The 17,739-nt window shown below is 30.3% G+C and overlaps 1 protein-coding gene across 1 annotated transcript; it reads left to right on the top strand.

Moving 5' to 3' along the window:
- Nucleotides 1-5: 5 nt before the first annotated feature.
- On the top strand, nt 6-15,796 carry LOC127735323 (chitinase domain-containing protein 1-like). Its single transcript, XM_052245476.1, has 12 exons — nt 6-137; nt 4,019-4,145; nt 4,576-4,719; nt 5,999-6,131; nt 7,117-7,155; nt 7,555-7,661; nt 8,256-8,317; nt 9,463-9,555; nt 10,041-10,139; nt 11,967-12,116; nt 12,456-12,533; nt 15,617-15,796. Exons 2-12 carry the CDS (start codon nt 4,041-4,043, stop codon nt 15,756-15,758), a joined length of 1,152 nt encoding a protein of 383 aa, XP_052101436.1. The 5' UTR covers nt 6-137; nt 4,019-4,040; the 3' UTR covers nt 15,759-15,796.
- The last annotated feature ends 1,943 nt before the right edge of the window (nt 15,797-17,739 follow it).

Below are 17,739 nucleotides of genomic sequence, written 5' to 3'. Positions count from 1 at the left end.
AGGCAATCCCAAAAAAGTTTCCGTAACATGACGCTACTTTCATTTTGATCATTGGTGATTAAATATCCTGCATCATATCCCAACAAGCCTTTTGTCGAAAATTTGAATTGATTTTGACGAAAAATATTTATTACCAGGTAATGCTATGAACTAATAGGTAAAATTACTACTGAGTGTCAACTCCAGTCTCCACTAATGGCACTATACAGTACAGACCAATTTCGAGCTTTTTTATGAATAATTTTGAAAGGGCATTAGCTTACAGCAAGGATTTGTATAGTGCTATGTAGGTTGCGAACGTGAAAGGGGGCGAACGTGAATGGGAGCGAACATGTTTTTGGGCGAACGGACCAGGATTCCTTATAAAACTTATACAGTTTCCAAAATTCCAAAAGGTCCAAAAAGAAAACATTTAACAGTGCATGAACATGTGCATATTATACTTAAGACCAGACGTCATTTACTCCCTTTTGGGATTCTGTCTGTAACAATTTTCTGATTTAGACGCTCTGACATGTCTGAGAGCAGCATAAGGGGACGACCATTTGATATTCTGGGGGGGGGGGGGGGGGGGGGGGGGGGCCAGGAGGATTTGTTTTGGATCGGTTATTTAGTTTTGTAAACTAAGAGGACAGATTATTTATTTTCTGCACTGTTGAAGCAAGATTTTTCATTTTCATTAAAACAAGGGACTGGTTATTTATTTTCATAACTCTATTAATAATATTTGGAAACATACAATTTTTAAATTCATTTTTTATTATAAATAATACATGTACAGTACAGTCAAGTCTTTAATGTACCATTTAATCAGAATTAATCATCATCCTCTGCGGAAATGAATCTTCTGAATTCCAAATTGCATATATACACGGTATTAGAGTTGGGGGCTGTGACTAGCCTCTTTTAAAAGTATTGCCAAATATATTTATGCCGAGCGGAGCGAGGCAAAAAAATTTTGAAGGGTTTTGAAGCCGCTGAAGGCCCAAAGAAACTATAGAACAAATGATGCAAAATCATGCTTTCTGGGCGTTCCCAGACCCTTTCTTATTCTGAAAACGCAAGTTCTGTTTTAATAATTTTTCGACAATATTTTGTTCTCAAAGCAAAATGTATAGATTCAGCGTAAGACTTAAGTTTTTATGGACAACATCAAAAGACCAATATGAAGAATAAAGTAAAAATGTAATTCACATAGTTAAGTATGTGGCTGCTGGTTTTTTTTTGTTGTTGTTTCGGCATGCAGAATTTAAATCTTTTATACCTGTAAATTATATGGGGTTTTATTCAAATTAAGTTAAGAGGGGCTGATTATCAGTGATATAACTATGTCAAGTATTTTTTAATAACACATTTCAATTACAACTTGATGTAGCTCTTAACTGGGATACAATTTAAAGTAGTTAAGTTGTAAAATTAGCTAAAAAGTCTTAAATAAAATAAAACTCATGATCAAGTTGAAAACACAATTACTAAATCACAAAAGGAATGCAACACTAAGAGAATACAGAGGGGCAATCAATGAACAAAAGACAAATTTAAAGAAACATTGATCCCAAAAAAACAGGTGCTACGTCCAAAGGAGAACAGAACTTGCTTTTTGCAAACACTTGCTGTGACAAGCTTTTGGTTTTAAAATTTCCTACATAAAGGCATTTGCCTCAATGTAGTTACAGCCCTGTAATAAAAGTGAGGTAAGTGTTCCTGAGCCAATATACCTCAAGTTAAATGAAACCCATTTTCAGACATTTCAAGTATATTTAAATGATATTTATACCTTTATTATAAAAAGATTTGGGAAGTGTTTCCTGATTTTTTTTTTGAAAAAAAGATGAATTTAATGAAGAATCTGGTGCCACCTCATACTTTCGAATAGCATTTATAAAATGGCTTAAAGACCTGCCGAGTTATTCATTTTCAATACATTGTAAGTCACGTTATTTATTTTCGAACTACCACAGAACAAACCATTTATTTTTGTGATTATCAAGGCTGAGTTATTTATTTTCAAAATCCTCCTGGCCCCCCCCCAGAATATCAAATGGTCGTCCCCTAATCAGCTCTGGATTAAAAATCATTGATGCCATGATCAACCAACATCAGATGATCTCCGAAGTCTGCCGCTGGTCTAACTACCTTATATAAACATAAATATAAAAAAACTGACAAGCAGGTGCTACTTCTGTAATGATGATTTTTTTTACAGATTACAGAAAAAATGTAAAACAACTTTTTTCCTGTATAAAAGTGATTTTTTTGTGGAACGAATCAGTCATTGAAATGTTAAAATGCTTTATCCTGGTGGCTTCCTTGTTTCGTTTTTTCAATATTTACATTCTTTTGTTTTTAATGACTGTTACTGAACACAGTTACACTGTGAGCACATGTGTAACTCGTGGTCAAATTTAAGGTTGCATGCATGAATACAGATTCAAATGAGTTGAATTATTGACTTGCAAGCCAATAATACATTTGTGATGTTTTTGAGCTTCAATTTTGACAAAATTAAACCAAACTGACAACTAATAGGGATTTTTAATATCAAAAAATGTTTGAAACAAAAAACATCATATTTTAGTTTATAGTGTAAATTGTAGCTAATGCCACTTTAATAAGCTGAAACATGATCTTCCAATACGTTTGATTCATATCATTTCCATTACCAGAAATACTCTTTTACTATACTCTTATTTCTCACGTCATTTAAACGTTTTATGGGCTATTAAACTGGATCCTGCATCTTTGAACTGATAAAGTAATTGTGACTGCTTGACATTTTTCAAACACCCGTCTTTATTTTTATGTACATAATCCAACCCTGCCTAAAGCAATATATTAATTTTATTATTTAAAACAGTTATCGAAGCAGTAATAAGGAAGTTATCCCCATTAGAATATTCATCCCTTAGCTCAACCTACTGACATAGATTTTATGCCCAACAAATGCACAAATGATGTCAAAGTGTTTGGTTTAAAGTGACGTTATTTGTCACCTTAAACCAAACACTTTGACGTTTGACCGAAAGATAACAATTGGAATCAAGTGTATTGGTGCTCTTCCCTAGAAAAATTTAATGTCACAATCAAATATATTCATGTCACAATGCCCTATGATGCTGATTCCCCTGAATGATCAGGTTAACCTGTGTGACCATTCATAAAAACATAAAAAGCAAATTAGACCAAGGTTGACCTGTGTAAATCATGTCATTGAACAATAGATTCATACTATGACATATCAACATAAGCATTGTGACATCAGAAATGTACAGTAAATCGAATTTGAAAGTCATCTTTACATACCGTAAAAAGTAAAAGTTAATCATAATGAATAACAAGAATTAGATAATGCAAGGGACAAAAAAAATCGTTTTATAAGATCTTTTCACAGATCCAGGTATATCCAGGTAAATGGCCTGGGGTCAGGTTCTTAGACCTAATATAGAGTTTCATTTAAAACCAGAAGTCAATCAGTTTAAATGACGTCATTGAACAATCAATATTTACTGTGACAAAATACATATAAGCATTTGCACCTGTCCTAAGTCAGGAATCTGATTACAATGGTTTTACACTAGTAATTTTTTGGGGCCCTTTATAGCTTGCTGTTCGGTGTGAGCCAATGCTCCGTGTTGAAGGCCGTACCTTGACCTATAATGGTTTACTTTTATAAATTGTAACTTGGATGGAGAGTTGTCTCATTGGCACTCATACCACATCTTCCTATATCTATTGTGACAAGACAATGGAAATGTCTGAGACTCTTAACTAAGTTTTAATAAAAAAAATTATTTCACATTAATATTCAATATATTTAATTTAAGAGTTATGGGATGATGGGGAATGCATCAATGGGGCATTAACCCAATAACACAATAAATAAAAAAAGACATATAGAGGTCAACATATTTATTGTGAAATAATTTATTTATTGTGTTTATTCACTATGTGTGTATTTAGGTTTATTTGATGTACTTAGATACAAAAGTAAATAATAATTTCTTCATTATATTTTTAGATTGTTACCTGTTTTTAATGAGATGATACTTAAACAAAGAAGCATTTATCTTTTAACTATATTGTATACAGTTTTAACTGATGCTAGCTTGTCTCCAAAAGACAAGAAAAAAGTCAAGAAAGATAAGGTAATACTCAATAGAGGTATGAGAATAAACAATAGCAAACTACCACAAGTGTCCAACCTTGGGCATGTTGGGTAACAGACAAGAATTGAATAAATTTTGATATAGTATTTCATTTTTTAGCTAGTAGTCAGACTACTTTGGTATGTAATTTTGGAGACAGTACCACTACTTCTGTAGTTGGCAATCCCAATACTGGTATACCACTACCAGGGGTAAAATTTCTATTAATAACCAGTATTGTAAATTAATGTATAAAAGAACAAACAATTGGATATTAAATGGCTCTGTTTCTTCCCAATTCTAAAGTTTTGTCAATGAAACATCTTGGCATCTATATGGCATTATAAGAATATGTCTGAAAGATTTTCATACTTTTTTATCATGTTTGCATGATGATTATGAAAATGAAGTTGTTTTCTTTTTACTTCAGTTCAAGCCAGTGACAAACAGTGTCATAGAAAGGGGCCTTGTAAAGGAAGAAATAAAACTGAAAGATATCCTGAAAGAATATGGCTCCATTAGTGAATCAAAGACTCCACATTTTACTGGTGATATTCTAGCTTATGTTACTCCTGTAAGTTCCACTGAATACAAATCTTGAATTCTTCATAATGGAAAACAGGTTTTATATAAAAAATTTGTATAACGTAAACATGTTAAATTTTGCAGCATCCAGTATTTAGTTTTGTTTGTCATATTTGTTGGTATTTCCCCCCGATTTTATGATATGTTTCTACTATAAATACAGTTTTGTCTATGATACCATTTTGTGTGCTTTTTTATGCAAAAGCTCATATCTGCCCACCAACCCACCCAAACAAAGTATCTAGATTCATATTTCGACTAGTTTTTGGAAAGATTAACCTATCAAAGGAAAGCACCAATTAGAGTTATTTAATTTTTTTCTCAAAAAGAGTAAAGTATATTTTCTTTAATAAAAAAAAAATGTTGGTTACATTGATCATAATGTGTTAGAAATTTGGATTTTTAAATGCAAATGTCAACAATCATTCATTTTTTAATGAAAACAATTTATTGATATTAATTTTGGAGAAGATAATTGAGATTTATCATTTTCATAATAATAAGAAAACTGTAAGTCCCTGCTCTTGATTTTTTTTAACTTTACAAAAGAGTGCAAGGATTATTTGATTTAAGCTAGATCTAATCAGATTATTTCCCCTGGATTGAACACGCTTGTGGAAAAAGTTTCCTCTCCTTGCCAAATGCGAATTTTTTTTTTTAACGTTTTATTCTTTTTTCTGTGAATGGATCTTAATTTCTACTGGATTTCTAAATCATATTCTTATTAAAAACATATGATGGTTTTAGCTTTTGTATGTCCAAGATAGGTATGAATGAATTCTCATTTTTGTCTTAAAGTTTACAAATTTGAAATACATGATATAAAAAATAAATTCATGTTAAGGAAATCCTAAATTTGCAAGACAACTTGATACCTTTAATGGGCACATTATTTTGACTCACTGACTGTTTTAACTCTTGATCCTAAATTCTATATGGTAAGCAGCAATCACAGTCTTAGTTTGGTTGAACTCAAGACTTCCCTTACTTGAGCTTAGCTAAATGGGAGGATATGAACCAAGTGGTCTATTCATAGATATAAAAATAAGAAGATGTGGTATGATTGCAAATGAAATAACTCTCCACCAGAGACCAAAATACGTTGAAAGTTATAGAATCTATATATGATCTGACGGGGTTTGCAGTGAGATTATAATTTGTTGTTGAGGATGTTATATTGTCCATAAACTCTCTGTTTAAAATTACTACAATACAGAGACATCCTAGAATTGATAAGTTCTGAATAAGTTATTAATTCTTCATTGTAGTGGAATAGTCATGGGTATGACATTGCAAAAACATTCAGTAACAAATTCAGCATGGTTTCTCCTGTTTGGTTACAAGTAAAAAGACGACCAGGTGGATCATATCACATGCAAGGAGGTCATGATATTGACTCAGGTATGTAATGATTGGATCATATCACATGCAAGGAGGTCATGATATTGACTCAGGTATGTAATGATAGGATCATATCACATCCAAGATATTGACTCAGCTATGTAATGATTGGATCATATCACATGCATATAGGTCATGATATTGACTCAGGTATGCAATGATTGGATCATATCACATTCAAGGTGGTCATGATATTGACTCAGGTATGTAATGATTGGATCGTATCACATGCAAGGAGGTCATGATATTGACTCAGGTATGTAATGATTGATCATATCACATGCAAGGAGGTCAGGATATTGACTCTGGTATGTAAAGATTATTTCATATCATATGCAAGGAGGTCATGATATTGACTCAGGTACTAGTATGGAATATTTGGAACACATCAATCCGCAAGGCCATGATATTGACTTACTTACTTACTTAATCCTCTTCATGCGTACTTGCACATGAGGCCTCTACCAACACCCTCCACTGTTGCCTGTCTTGTGCCTTTCTTTCTGCCTCTCCCTATGTCATTCCCATGATTCTAAGTTCACTCTCTATTGTGTGTTGCCATGTTTCTTTCAGTCTCCCTCTCTTTCTTTTCCCCTCTGCAGGTGTCCATATCTTTGTTATGTCATGTTTGTCTTTTCATAGAACATGGCCAATCCATTTCCAACGCTTTTCTTTAATTTATGCTCTGATGTCTCTTTGTACGGTTAGGTTGTGTAGGTCTTTATTACTTATGGTTTTTGGCCAGAAGATCTTGCAAATTTTACGAAGACACGTATTATGGAATGATGACAGTTATGATATTGACTGGAGTTTGTAAAATGAGAATAGTTCTGCCCAGATGGGAAAAACATAAAGGATTTTAGCACAAGAATGTTTTACCATATATTCTGAAATAGTTACATTTTGATTCATGTTAAATCATGAAAAGTTAATATATAAAACTAATGATATATTTATGTTATGTTCCTTTATTTGTATATTTCAGGATGGACTGAAGAGGTCAAGGAAGGAAACACAAAAATGGGTTTGTATAAACCATTCCTTAAATAATCAAACTCTATCTTTAGTTAAAGTTCTGTGGTTCACTTCCCTCATTATTCAGGATGAAGAAAAAGCGTTTAAAGAGGGAACAATTACTATGACATTTTGTGTAAATTAAGTCAATGGTATACATGGCAATGTGATTAAATTACAGATATTTTGTCCATGCTTTGCTTACAAGGAATTCTGACAACACTCCAATCTACTTTATGTTCTGGTATTTATTTATTTATATAAGCCAGTGAAATTTCACCCTTCAAATGTTTGAACGCTGAAACAAGGTGACTGTTAAGGCGGGTTTGAATCATAATGTATAAGATATAATTAGATATACTCATATCAATGATATCATAGAAAGTAACTGCATTCATGTCTATTTTAGTTCCAAGAGTTTTATTTGATGGTTGGAGTTTAAAGGATTTTGAAGCCACATTTTCCAGTGAAGACAACATCGAAGATTGTATAGACACTATGTTAAAGTTTACAAAGGTATTGAAAGAATACTAGAGTATGTGTTTTAAACCATATGAATATGTTCACTGTACACATACAGTCTGGACCATATAAATACATATGATATCATGTAGACAGCTATTAAACTTGCAACACATGATCTAAAAGACATCCCTAGAGAATTATGGGTAATGAACCAATTGCCATTAAACATTATTGCAACCATTGCTAAACTCAAATAAAGGGGTTATGATAAAAAGAAGGAAAACAAGCATTAAGTCTCTCTATACAGTTTTGAGTTGCAATTAATTGCTTGCTGATTTTTTAAGTTTTAACCTTAATAAACAGAAATTTTCTAAATGTGTAATCATAGCCTGAAACTGTTTTTTGTCCAAGAAAATATTTAGTATACAAATGTATTCTTAACTTTTCTATTTTCAACACATTTCAAGTGAACATTTTTGAACTGTTGTTTTAAGTTGTAGTGAGACAAACTATTAGTTTTGAATCATCTCCATTAATCTACAACAACAAATAATAGATGTTAAAGTTTTATATTATCTCCCTTCTTGTTATAAACAAAAGCTCAAGAAAAATTAATGACAACTTCGTTTACAATTTATTTTTCAGAAATATAAATTTGATGGTTTAATAGTAGAAATATGGTCACAACTTGGTGGACAAAAAAGAAAGTAGGAATTTATTTTTATTTTATAGAAATGTACACAGTAAATATTCCTCTTTGAATGAAATGCTACCACTTCACTGTTTAATGTCTGTTCAATAGCATACAGAGTGTAATGGTTGTTTAATAAAATTGTCAAAATACAATATCAGACAATTGGCAGTAAAAATTCCACCTATTTTATCAACTCGAAATTTATTTTCTTTGAGGTTGACAATATATATTTTAAACATTAAATATTGTCAAAGTTGAAGCTATTTAATGCTTCCATATAAATAAGTGGTTCATGAATTCACTGTAGACCATCAAAGATCTGTCATCAATACCATATTCTAAATGTTCAACAATTTTTTATCCTTTAGTTGCTGTTACAATGTTGTTAACTTTCCATCTCCTTTTAAGGTCAGTGTGAGGTATTGCTATCATTCAGCTTCTGTCATCTGTGGTTGTCGTCACCATCGTCCTTTAACTTTTACAAAAACCATCTCCTCCAAAAGTATTGAGCCAATTGGAATCTATACTTTATATATATATAGTTTAAAAAATGTGTGGGATGATTTGATGATCATTCCTGCCAACAAACATGGCAGCCATGGCTTACATAAAACATATGTATAAAACCCAAGTATTGTTCGTTATCATTTTTTTTCAATTTTGGCTATAATCAATAAAATCATAATAGATCAAGTGAAACTTTAAAGGAAAAAATGATCAGCAGGACAACTTCTACAAATAAGTAAACATGGCTGAAATTATAAGTCAACTCATTATAGATGTTACAGCCCTAGAAAGATGAAATCAATGTTATCCATTTTTGTGGTTTTTTTTCCCCCAGAAATTATAATAGATAGAGATAAACTGTTAACAGCAAAAATTATCATCAGGACAAGTTTTAAAAGACAACATGGCGACAATCGTCAGTATATGCTTTATTGGAGTTATTGCCCTTAAAAGAACATTTTTACCCATTTTTTGCTTTTTTGCCAGAAACTATCAGAAATATTCTTCTTGAATTGTATCAATATTAATCAGGTGACGGATACAGCCTCAAGTTTTCATACAAACTGAATTGTATACTTTACAAACGTGTTAGATATGATTAAAATTTCATTTATATATAGTTCTAAGGTGTTTCTTTCTTTACTGTTTTAGAGAGTTAGTGCATTTCTTAACTCACATGGGAGAAACATTTAAAGCAGCAAAGAAAACATTAATTTTAGTTATTCCACCTCCAGTTTATGCAAGGTAAGTTTTTTATGCATATAAATGTTATTATATAATCTATTATAAAACTTTTTAATATGTAGGGTTAAGCTTTGGAATTTATTCATGCATAACACTTTTGCATGTGGGATCTTCTGTAGTATAAATCTGATTACTAAAATGATAAAGTACAGAGGCCGGGGAACTACCAACAGTTTCTGTGCAATTACTTATGAACAGTTCCACCAATGCTTTTCAAATTTTATAATGTTGTTACTGATGACAAAATGGAAGTAAATATTGATATTGACGATTTTCGCTTTTACTCTTCAGAAGTTATGGTCCTTGATGAATTAATAAATGGCACCTTATGTCGTTTCCGTGCAATATTTTTTTAACTCGTTTAACCAATGCTTTTAATATGGTTTTCCGAGAGCAAATATACAGACATTGAAATAGTGGAGTACAGTGGGCAGGCAGCTGCCAACAGTTTAAACCTTTCTGTTTACATTATAACTATTTTTCAGTGACCAAGCTGGAATGTTTGGTAAGAAGGAATTTGAGAAGCTGGCACCAGTCATTGATGGATTTAGTCTGATGACATATGATTTTTCAAATTCACAAAGGTAATTTTCTAAGAAAATTAATGCATAATTCATTTTGTTATTTTTAGGAATATTATTGCCTAGTGTTGAATAAGAAAATCAAAAACTTAACCAAAAAATATCCATTTATTATTAAGGATGTACACCTCTGAGGAGCCAAAAATTTCTAGAATTAAACTTTTTTTCTTAACCTGATTTTTGGGTTTATATGACTGTAAAAAAAATAATTGGTGAAGAAAAAATCATATGGTGGTGCACTTCTTTTTTTACTATGGCCATTAGAAAGTACCCAATTTTGATGATTTTCCCATTTTTCATCAATTTTTACCCATTTTTGGGCTATTATCATGAAAAAAATCACAATTTCACAAGTAAACTTTTTTTCATACTTTCACTATAGATGAAGTGGACCAATCTGAATAAATTTAACTTAAAAAAACTATAGGTAGATGTTAATATTAGAAAGTTTTATCATATTTTGAAGCTTTTTCGTGTCAAATTTACTATGCTGTCAATTTTGTAAATTTGGGATTTTTCTTTTTTTTTAGAACAAAAAGCATATTATTTCAACTTCTTTGTTATAAATGATTGACAAAATACATATATAAAAATTTGAAAAGAAAAAATTGATATGGGATGTACATGTTTCTGGTAAAATCATTTCTTGTACCCCTCACCCATTTTCTCAACATTTTGGCTAATGAGACTGACTTGATTGGTTATAAAATATGAAAATTTTATTACTCAAAAACTACTTATTGTAAATACACAATTTTTTCACAGAGTTAATTTTGATTATAATATTTTTTAAATTCATTGATATTTTCCAGTTGTATCACATGTTTTGGAAATAATTTCAGAACGAGATTTCAATGAGACTGAAACGTCAAAGGAATGCATCCTTAATAATTGATTGCAAACTGTGAATATGAATAAATGGAAATGTAGGGTCTATATCATACAGAATTTGAAAATAGAAATAACAAAATAAAAGCCAAAAGACATCATAAGGTCAACATAAGGTCATTAACAACATACATGAAAGTAGTAATGGAGTACCCCACATGACAAATAATGGTAAAATATTTGTAAGAATAACGTTAACGATAAATATTTAACTCCATTTGAAGATAACGGTAGCTACAAAATTAGATTTGATGAATGACAATAAAAAATTAAGGCTCATTTGACGCTAACGGTAGCGCAAAAAGGACATTTGATGCTTGACGGTAAAGGGCATTCCTACCCTCATACATGTGCAAAATGTCAAGCTAAAAAGTAAGGGTATTGACATAATTTCTCATGTTAATTATATTCTATACATTTAAGAAATTTTCAGTGCACTTGAAAAAAAGTGTATTTGTTTATCATTGACAGGAAGCCTTGTTGAATAACTCAAGAGAAGTATAGAAACAACATAAAAAGGTTTGAAAAGCTGCAAAAAAAAAAACTGTGATTTAGTAAACTCTACTGCAAAATGTGTATTACGAAAGTTTAGAGAAAAATCATTTTCATGAACCTGTAAATTTTCCAGTATTCATGTGAATGCAAATATGTTTGGTGTTGTTTTTTATTTTTTTTTCAATCATTAGGGTATTTGATATGATTTCAGATTTACTTAAAGAAGAAAAGGGGGAGATAATCAGCCTCAAGACATTTTTTCCACAACTTTAATTAATTTTAAGCCCTTTGTTCTATGCCAATGATATAACAACTACAAAACACAAATAAACCAAAGACATCTAGAGTACAACATAGGTGTTAAATATAGTGTAAGATTGTCACTTGGTAGTTTCAAATACTCATCAACAATTTTGATAAAAAATACAGGATTGAATTAATTTTCAGGCCTGGACCAAACAGTCCAATATTATGGATGAAACAATGTGTAGAAGCTATAGATCCCAAAGCTACAAACAGGAAGAAAATTTTACTAGGATTAAACTTTTATGGGAATGAATATCATGCTGGTGGAGGTGGACCTATTTTAGGACATCAGTAAGTTTTTTGTTCTGCACAATTTGCAATACCCTTGAAAATATTTGGTTACATTGTGACTTAAGTTTTTTTTTATTCACTCTAACTGATTGGACAAAAAAAGTTTTTTTCTTTTTAGCTTGTAATTATGTCTAGCAAAATTTTGAAAAGATAGTTGTTTATGTATTCTAATGTTTTATATTCACTTAACTCTACACTAAAAACATTTTATTTGTAATGAGGGCAAATGCATGTGTTCAATCATTAATTTTGTTTGTTTTTTTTTTGTCACACAAATAATGCTTTTTCCTGAATCTGTCAAACCAATGTTGGTATTAATTTATTTATGTTTGTTTTTAGATTTATAGAGATTTTAAAGAAGCACAAACCTAAATTTAATTGGGATTCAAATGTAGCAGAACATATAGGTGAATACAAGTAAGTATTGGTTACTATACATGCTATACATACTATACATACTTTACATGCTATACATAATTTATACATACTATACATACTATACATGCTATACATACTATACATGCTATACATACTATACATACTATACATGCTATACATGCTATACATAATTTATACATACTATACATGCTATACATGCTATACATGCTATACATACTATACATACTATACATAATTTATACATACTATACATGCTATACATGCTATACATACTATACATGCTATACATAATTTATACATACTATACATGCTATACATGCTATACATACTATACATGCTATACATACTATACATACTATACATGCTATACATAATATACATACTTTACATGCTATACATAATTTATACATACTATACATACTATACATGCTATACATACTATACATGCTATACATACTATACATACTATACATGCTATACATGCTATACATAATTTATACATACTATACATGCTATACATGCTATACATGCTATACATACTATACATACTATACATGCTATACATAATTTATACATACTATACATGCTATACATGCTATACATACTATACATGCTATACATAATTTATACATACTATACATGCTATACATGCTATACATACTATACATGCTATACATACTATACATGCTATACATAATTTATACATACTATACATGCTATACATACTATACATGCTATACATAATTTATACATACTATACATGCTAAACATACTATACATGCTATACATACTATACATGCTATACATAATTTATACATACTATACATGCTATACATGCTATACATACTATACATGCTATACATACTATACATGCTATACATAATTTATACATACTATACATGCTATACATGCTATACATACTATACATGCTATACATACTATACATGCTATACATAATTTATACATACTATACATGCTATACATGCTATACATACTATACATGCTATACATAATTTATACATACTATACATGCTATACATGCTATACATACTATACATGCTATACATAATTTATACATACTATACATGCTATACATGCTATACATAATTTATACATACTATACATGCTATACATGCTATACATGCTATACATACTATACATGCTATACATACTATACATATTATACATGCTATACATACTATACATATTATACATGCTATACATATTATACATGCTATACATGATATACATGCTATACATATTATACATGCTATACATACTATACATGCTATACATACTATACATGCTATACATACTATACATATTATACATGCTATACATACTATACATGCTATACATATTATACATGCTATACATGCTATACATGCTATACATATTATACATGCTATACATGCTATACATACTATACATGCTATACATACTATACATGCTATACATGCTATACATGATATACATGATATACATGCTATACATGCTACACATGCTCTACATGCTATACATACTATACATGCTATACATGCTATACATACTATACATGCTACACATGCTACACATGCTATACATGATATACATGTTACACATGCTATACATGATATACATGCTACACATGCTATACATGCTATACATACTTTACATGTTATACATGCTATACATGCTATACATGCTATACATACTATACATACTATACATACTATACATGCTATACATGCTATACATACTTTACATGTTATACATGCTATACATGCTATACATGCTATACATACTATACATGCTATACATACTATACATATTATACATACTATACATACTATACATGTTATAGATGCTATACATGCTATACATGTTATACATGCTATACATGCTATACATGCTGTACATGCTATACATGTTATACATACTATACATGCTGTACATGCTGTACATGCTATACATGCTATACATACTATACATGCTATACATGCTATACATTCTATACATGCTATACATGCTATACATGCTATACATACTATACATGTTATACATGCTATACATTCTGTACATGCTATACATGCTATACATTTTATACATGCTATACATACTATACATGTTATACATGTTATACATACTATATATGCTATACATGCTATACATGCTATACATATTATACATGCTATACATATTATACATACTACACATGCTAGCTATACATGCTATACATACTATACATACTATAAATGCTATACATACTATACATGCTATACATACTATACATGCTATACATGCTATACATACTATACATGTTATACATATTATACATGCTATACATGCTATACATACTATACATACTATACATACTATACATGCTATACATACTATACATGCTATACATACTATACATGCTATACATGTTAAATATATGTTTTGTGGTTATAGGTCAGATCACACAAAACTGTCTTTTATTATCACTCAAAATTAGACTGACTGAAAATTGCACCTATCAAACTATCAAAACTTGCATTCCAATTTTTGCTAGCAATATTTTACTTTAACAAGTATGAAAAATCTGTATTAATTGTCAAAGTCTTAATTACTTAAACACACAGTAAGTTCTGAATAACAGCATATAAACTTGTAATGAAGTGAATGAAAAAAAAACATGTTTAAATTTAATTATTGGATGCAAAGAAATTGGCAATTTTGACGTAAATAGAAGTTCAACCACTTCCTTATTTCTCTCCTTTCACAATTTTCTTGCTGAAATTCATTGATTTGATTGTCTTGAAACCCTGTCATTTTTTATTTATTTATTTATGGTTTGATAAATGCTAGTGAAACTCAGATTGTTGCCCCTTTACAATAGTAATACATCATTCATTAAACCATTTGCAGAAAGGGAGATAATTTTGATTTAGAAAAAATAATTTGATCCATTTTTAAAATTCATATACTTTGACTAGAAAAGAAGGCAAATGACTTACAATATCTCTAGAGGTTTTAACAGATTTTTTCTGCAAGAATATGTGAGATATTACTAAATATGAAATTTTCTTTTTTTCTTGTAAAATATATCATTTCAATTTATTTGGATGTGTTTTTTTCAGACACAATCAGCAAGCTAATGTGATATTTTATCCAACATTAAAGTCTATACAGATGAGATTAGATCTGGCCAGATCATTAGGAACAGGAATTGCTATATGGGAAATTGGACAAGGACTTGATTATTTCTATGATTTATTATAGTATTAAAATGTGTGAAAAAAATATTAGTTAATTTTTCTGATAACAAAAAATGATAAAATATATAAAGGTTTACAATTCATATTTACAATTCTAAGATCCTTGAAATTTTCATCCCTAAGGTAGCTCCCACTAACAAACCTTGATTACATTATATATATTTTATAAAACATTTAAATTTCATCCAGACAAGGCAAAAATGTGGCTACAGAGGTTGTTGATTCAAATTCATCTCTTAAACTACAAAGTCAACCCCTTTCAAACTTTATAGAAATGATGAAAAGGATGACCCACAATTAACAATCCCTATTTCATAGTGATGAGGGGCATTAATGGCAGCAATGAAATCATAAAGGCTCATTTGGGATGTCACATTTTTATCCTTTTTTTTTAGGAAATTTAAAGGCTAGTCTAAGGCAGACTAAACAGATATAATTAATGGATAAGTTTTCATAAAAAAAAATTTCATTTGCTAGGATTGGTTGAAAGAAATGACCCCTGAGACGATCTTGGTTCTGATTCATACGAAATAAGGGGATGTGGTATATTAGTTTTACCTTCTCTGGAAAAAGTACAAGACAAAATCTAATGAATGAGAGTCCCTTTTGTAAAGATTCCTCATACTGTGCTTATAGGTGTCACAAGTGGCTGCAATGAGTTCTTGTAAATCCTGTTGAATTATATGGAGAATCAATGGAGTATGGTAACAAAGGCGTTACATTTGCCCTAAAAAACAAAATTTTGTAATACCACATTTAAATACCTATATTTACGATCTTAAATATGCATGTTTAAATAAACAAAATACTTTTGTTGTCTGCTGTTCATTTTAACAACGTTGGCAGCTTTTAGCCAAATTGTCTGTTTTTATGCATATGTAAGATCTATTTCCTTCTGAAAAACATTGGCCACCAAAATAAAATTGTTATAAAATGATGTATGTTTGTCAGATATACATCCTTACAAAAAATTATTGTGGTCCTTGTATGTGGCCAATGTTGTTTGAAGCAAAAACTATTAAAATTTTGGCCAAAAATTAGTCAATTTATGATTTCTTCCTTAGCACAATTATGATGTCATAATGACATCATAATTGTACTAATGTATCAGAGCTTGTTGAATTTGTATTTAACAGATATTTTTACATATTTTGTCTTCAAATTTTTATAATTATAACTAAGGTTAAAATTCACTCAATTTTAGTCCCAATATGGACCCTTCATGAACCTACTTCTTTCCATCTTTGTCAAGCCTGGAACTGCATGGGTACTGCCTGCTAGTCTGAGATAAACTTATACCAGTTAAGATTATAGTATGGAAGCTTTGTAAAATAATGTACTAATTATACCCCCGCTTTAAAAAAGTGAGGGTATACTGTTTTACCTCTGTCCTTCCATGCGTCCGTCCATTACTCCATCGGTCAGTCAGTCCATCCCATGAATATTTTTCGTCGTATCTTTCTCAGGAACTACATCATAAGGATTTCTGAAATTTGGTTTCAGGGTTTATATAAGTCCGCTTTACCATGTGATGCGTTTTCAGATTCATCACTCAACAAGTTCCTGTTGACCGAACACTTACATATTTTCACCCTATTAAGATTTTCCAGTTGCGGCGGGGGTATCATCAGTGAGCACTAGCTCGCAGTTTCACTTGTTAAGATTATTAAATTTTCATCTGAATGACCTGGGAAAAAAGGAAACCACTCAGTAGTCAGTCTGATTGAATTGAAAAAAAAAAAAAAAAGGAAAATTTTATGGAAAGAGCCATGCATCTTGCTACAAATCTTTAAGAGATTGTAATTCACTAAAATGAATGTAGGATAGTGATCATTATTGACTTTGGGCATAGATATGTAAAGCAACACTGGCTCTTTAGAGGCTTTAGTTTACTAAAGTAAATGCTGAATACTGTTATTTATTATTCTATGAATCACGCTGTCCCATCAAGAAAATATGACTGTTTATAACTTATATGAGAGAAT

Source organism: Mytilus californianus, unplaced genomic scaffold (assembly GCF_021869535.1).
Source record: "Mytilus californianus isolate M0D057914Y unplaced genomic scaffold, xbMytCali1.0.p SCAF_3, whole genome shotgun sequence".
Lineage (NCBI taxonomy): Eukaryota > Metazoa > Mollusca > Bivalvia > Mytilida > Mytilidae > Mytilus > Mytilus californianus.
This window is presented reverse-complemented; position numbering and strand designations above follow the sequence as displayed.

Bases quoted from the DNA above. Each gene is read 5' to 3' on its own strand.
- LOC127735323 (XM_052245476.1), top strand. From the start codon at position 4,041: ATGATACTTAAACAAAGAAGCATTTATCTTTTAACTATATTGTATACA. The intron at 4,146-4,575 runs GTAATACTCAAT...TTTTTACTTCAG, and splicing joins AAAAAGTCAAGAAAGATAAG to TTCAAGCCAGTGACAAACAG. The intron at 7,662-8,255 runs GTATTGAAAGAA...TTTATTTTTCAG, and splicing joins CTATGTTAAAGTTTACAAAG to AAATATAAATTTGATGGTTT.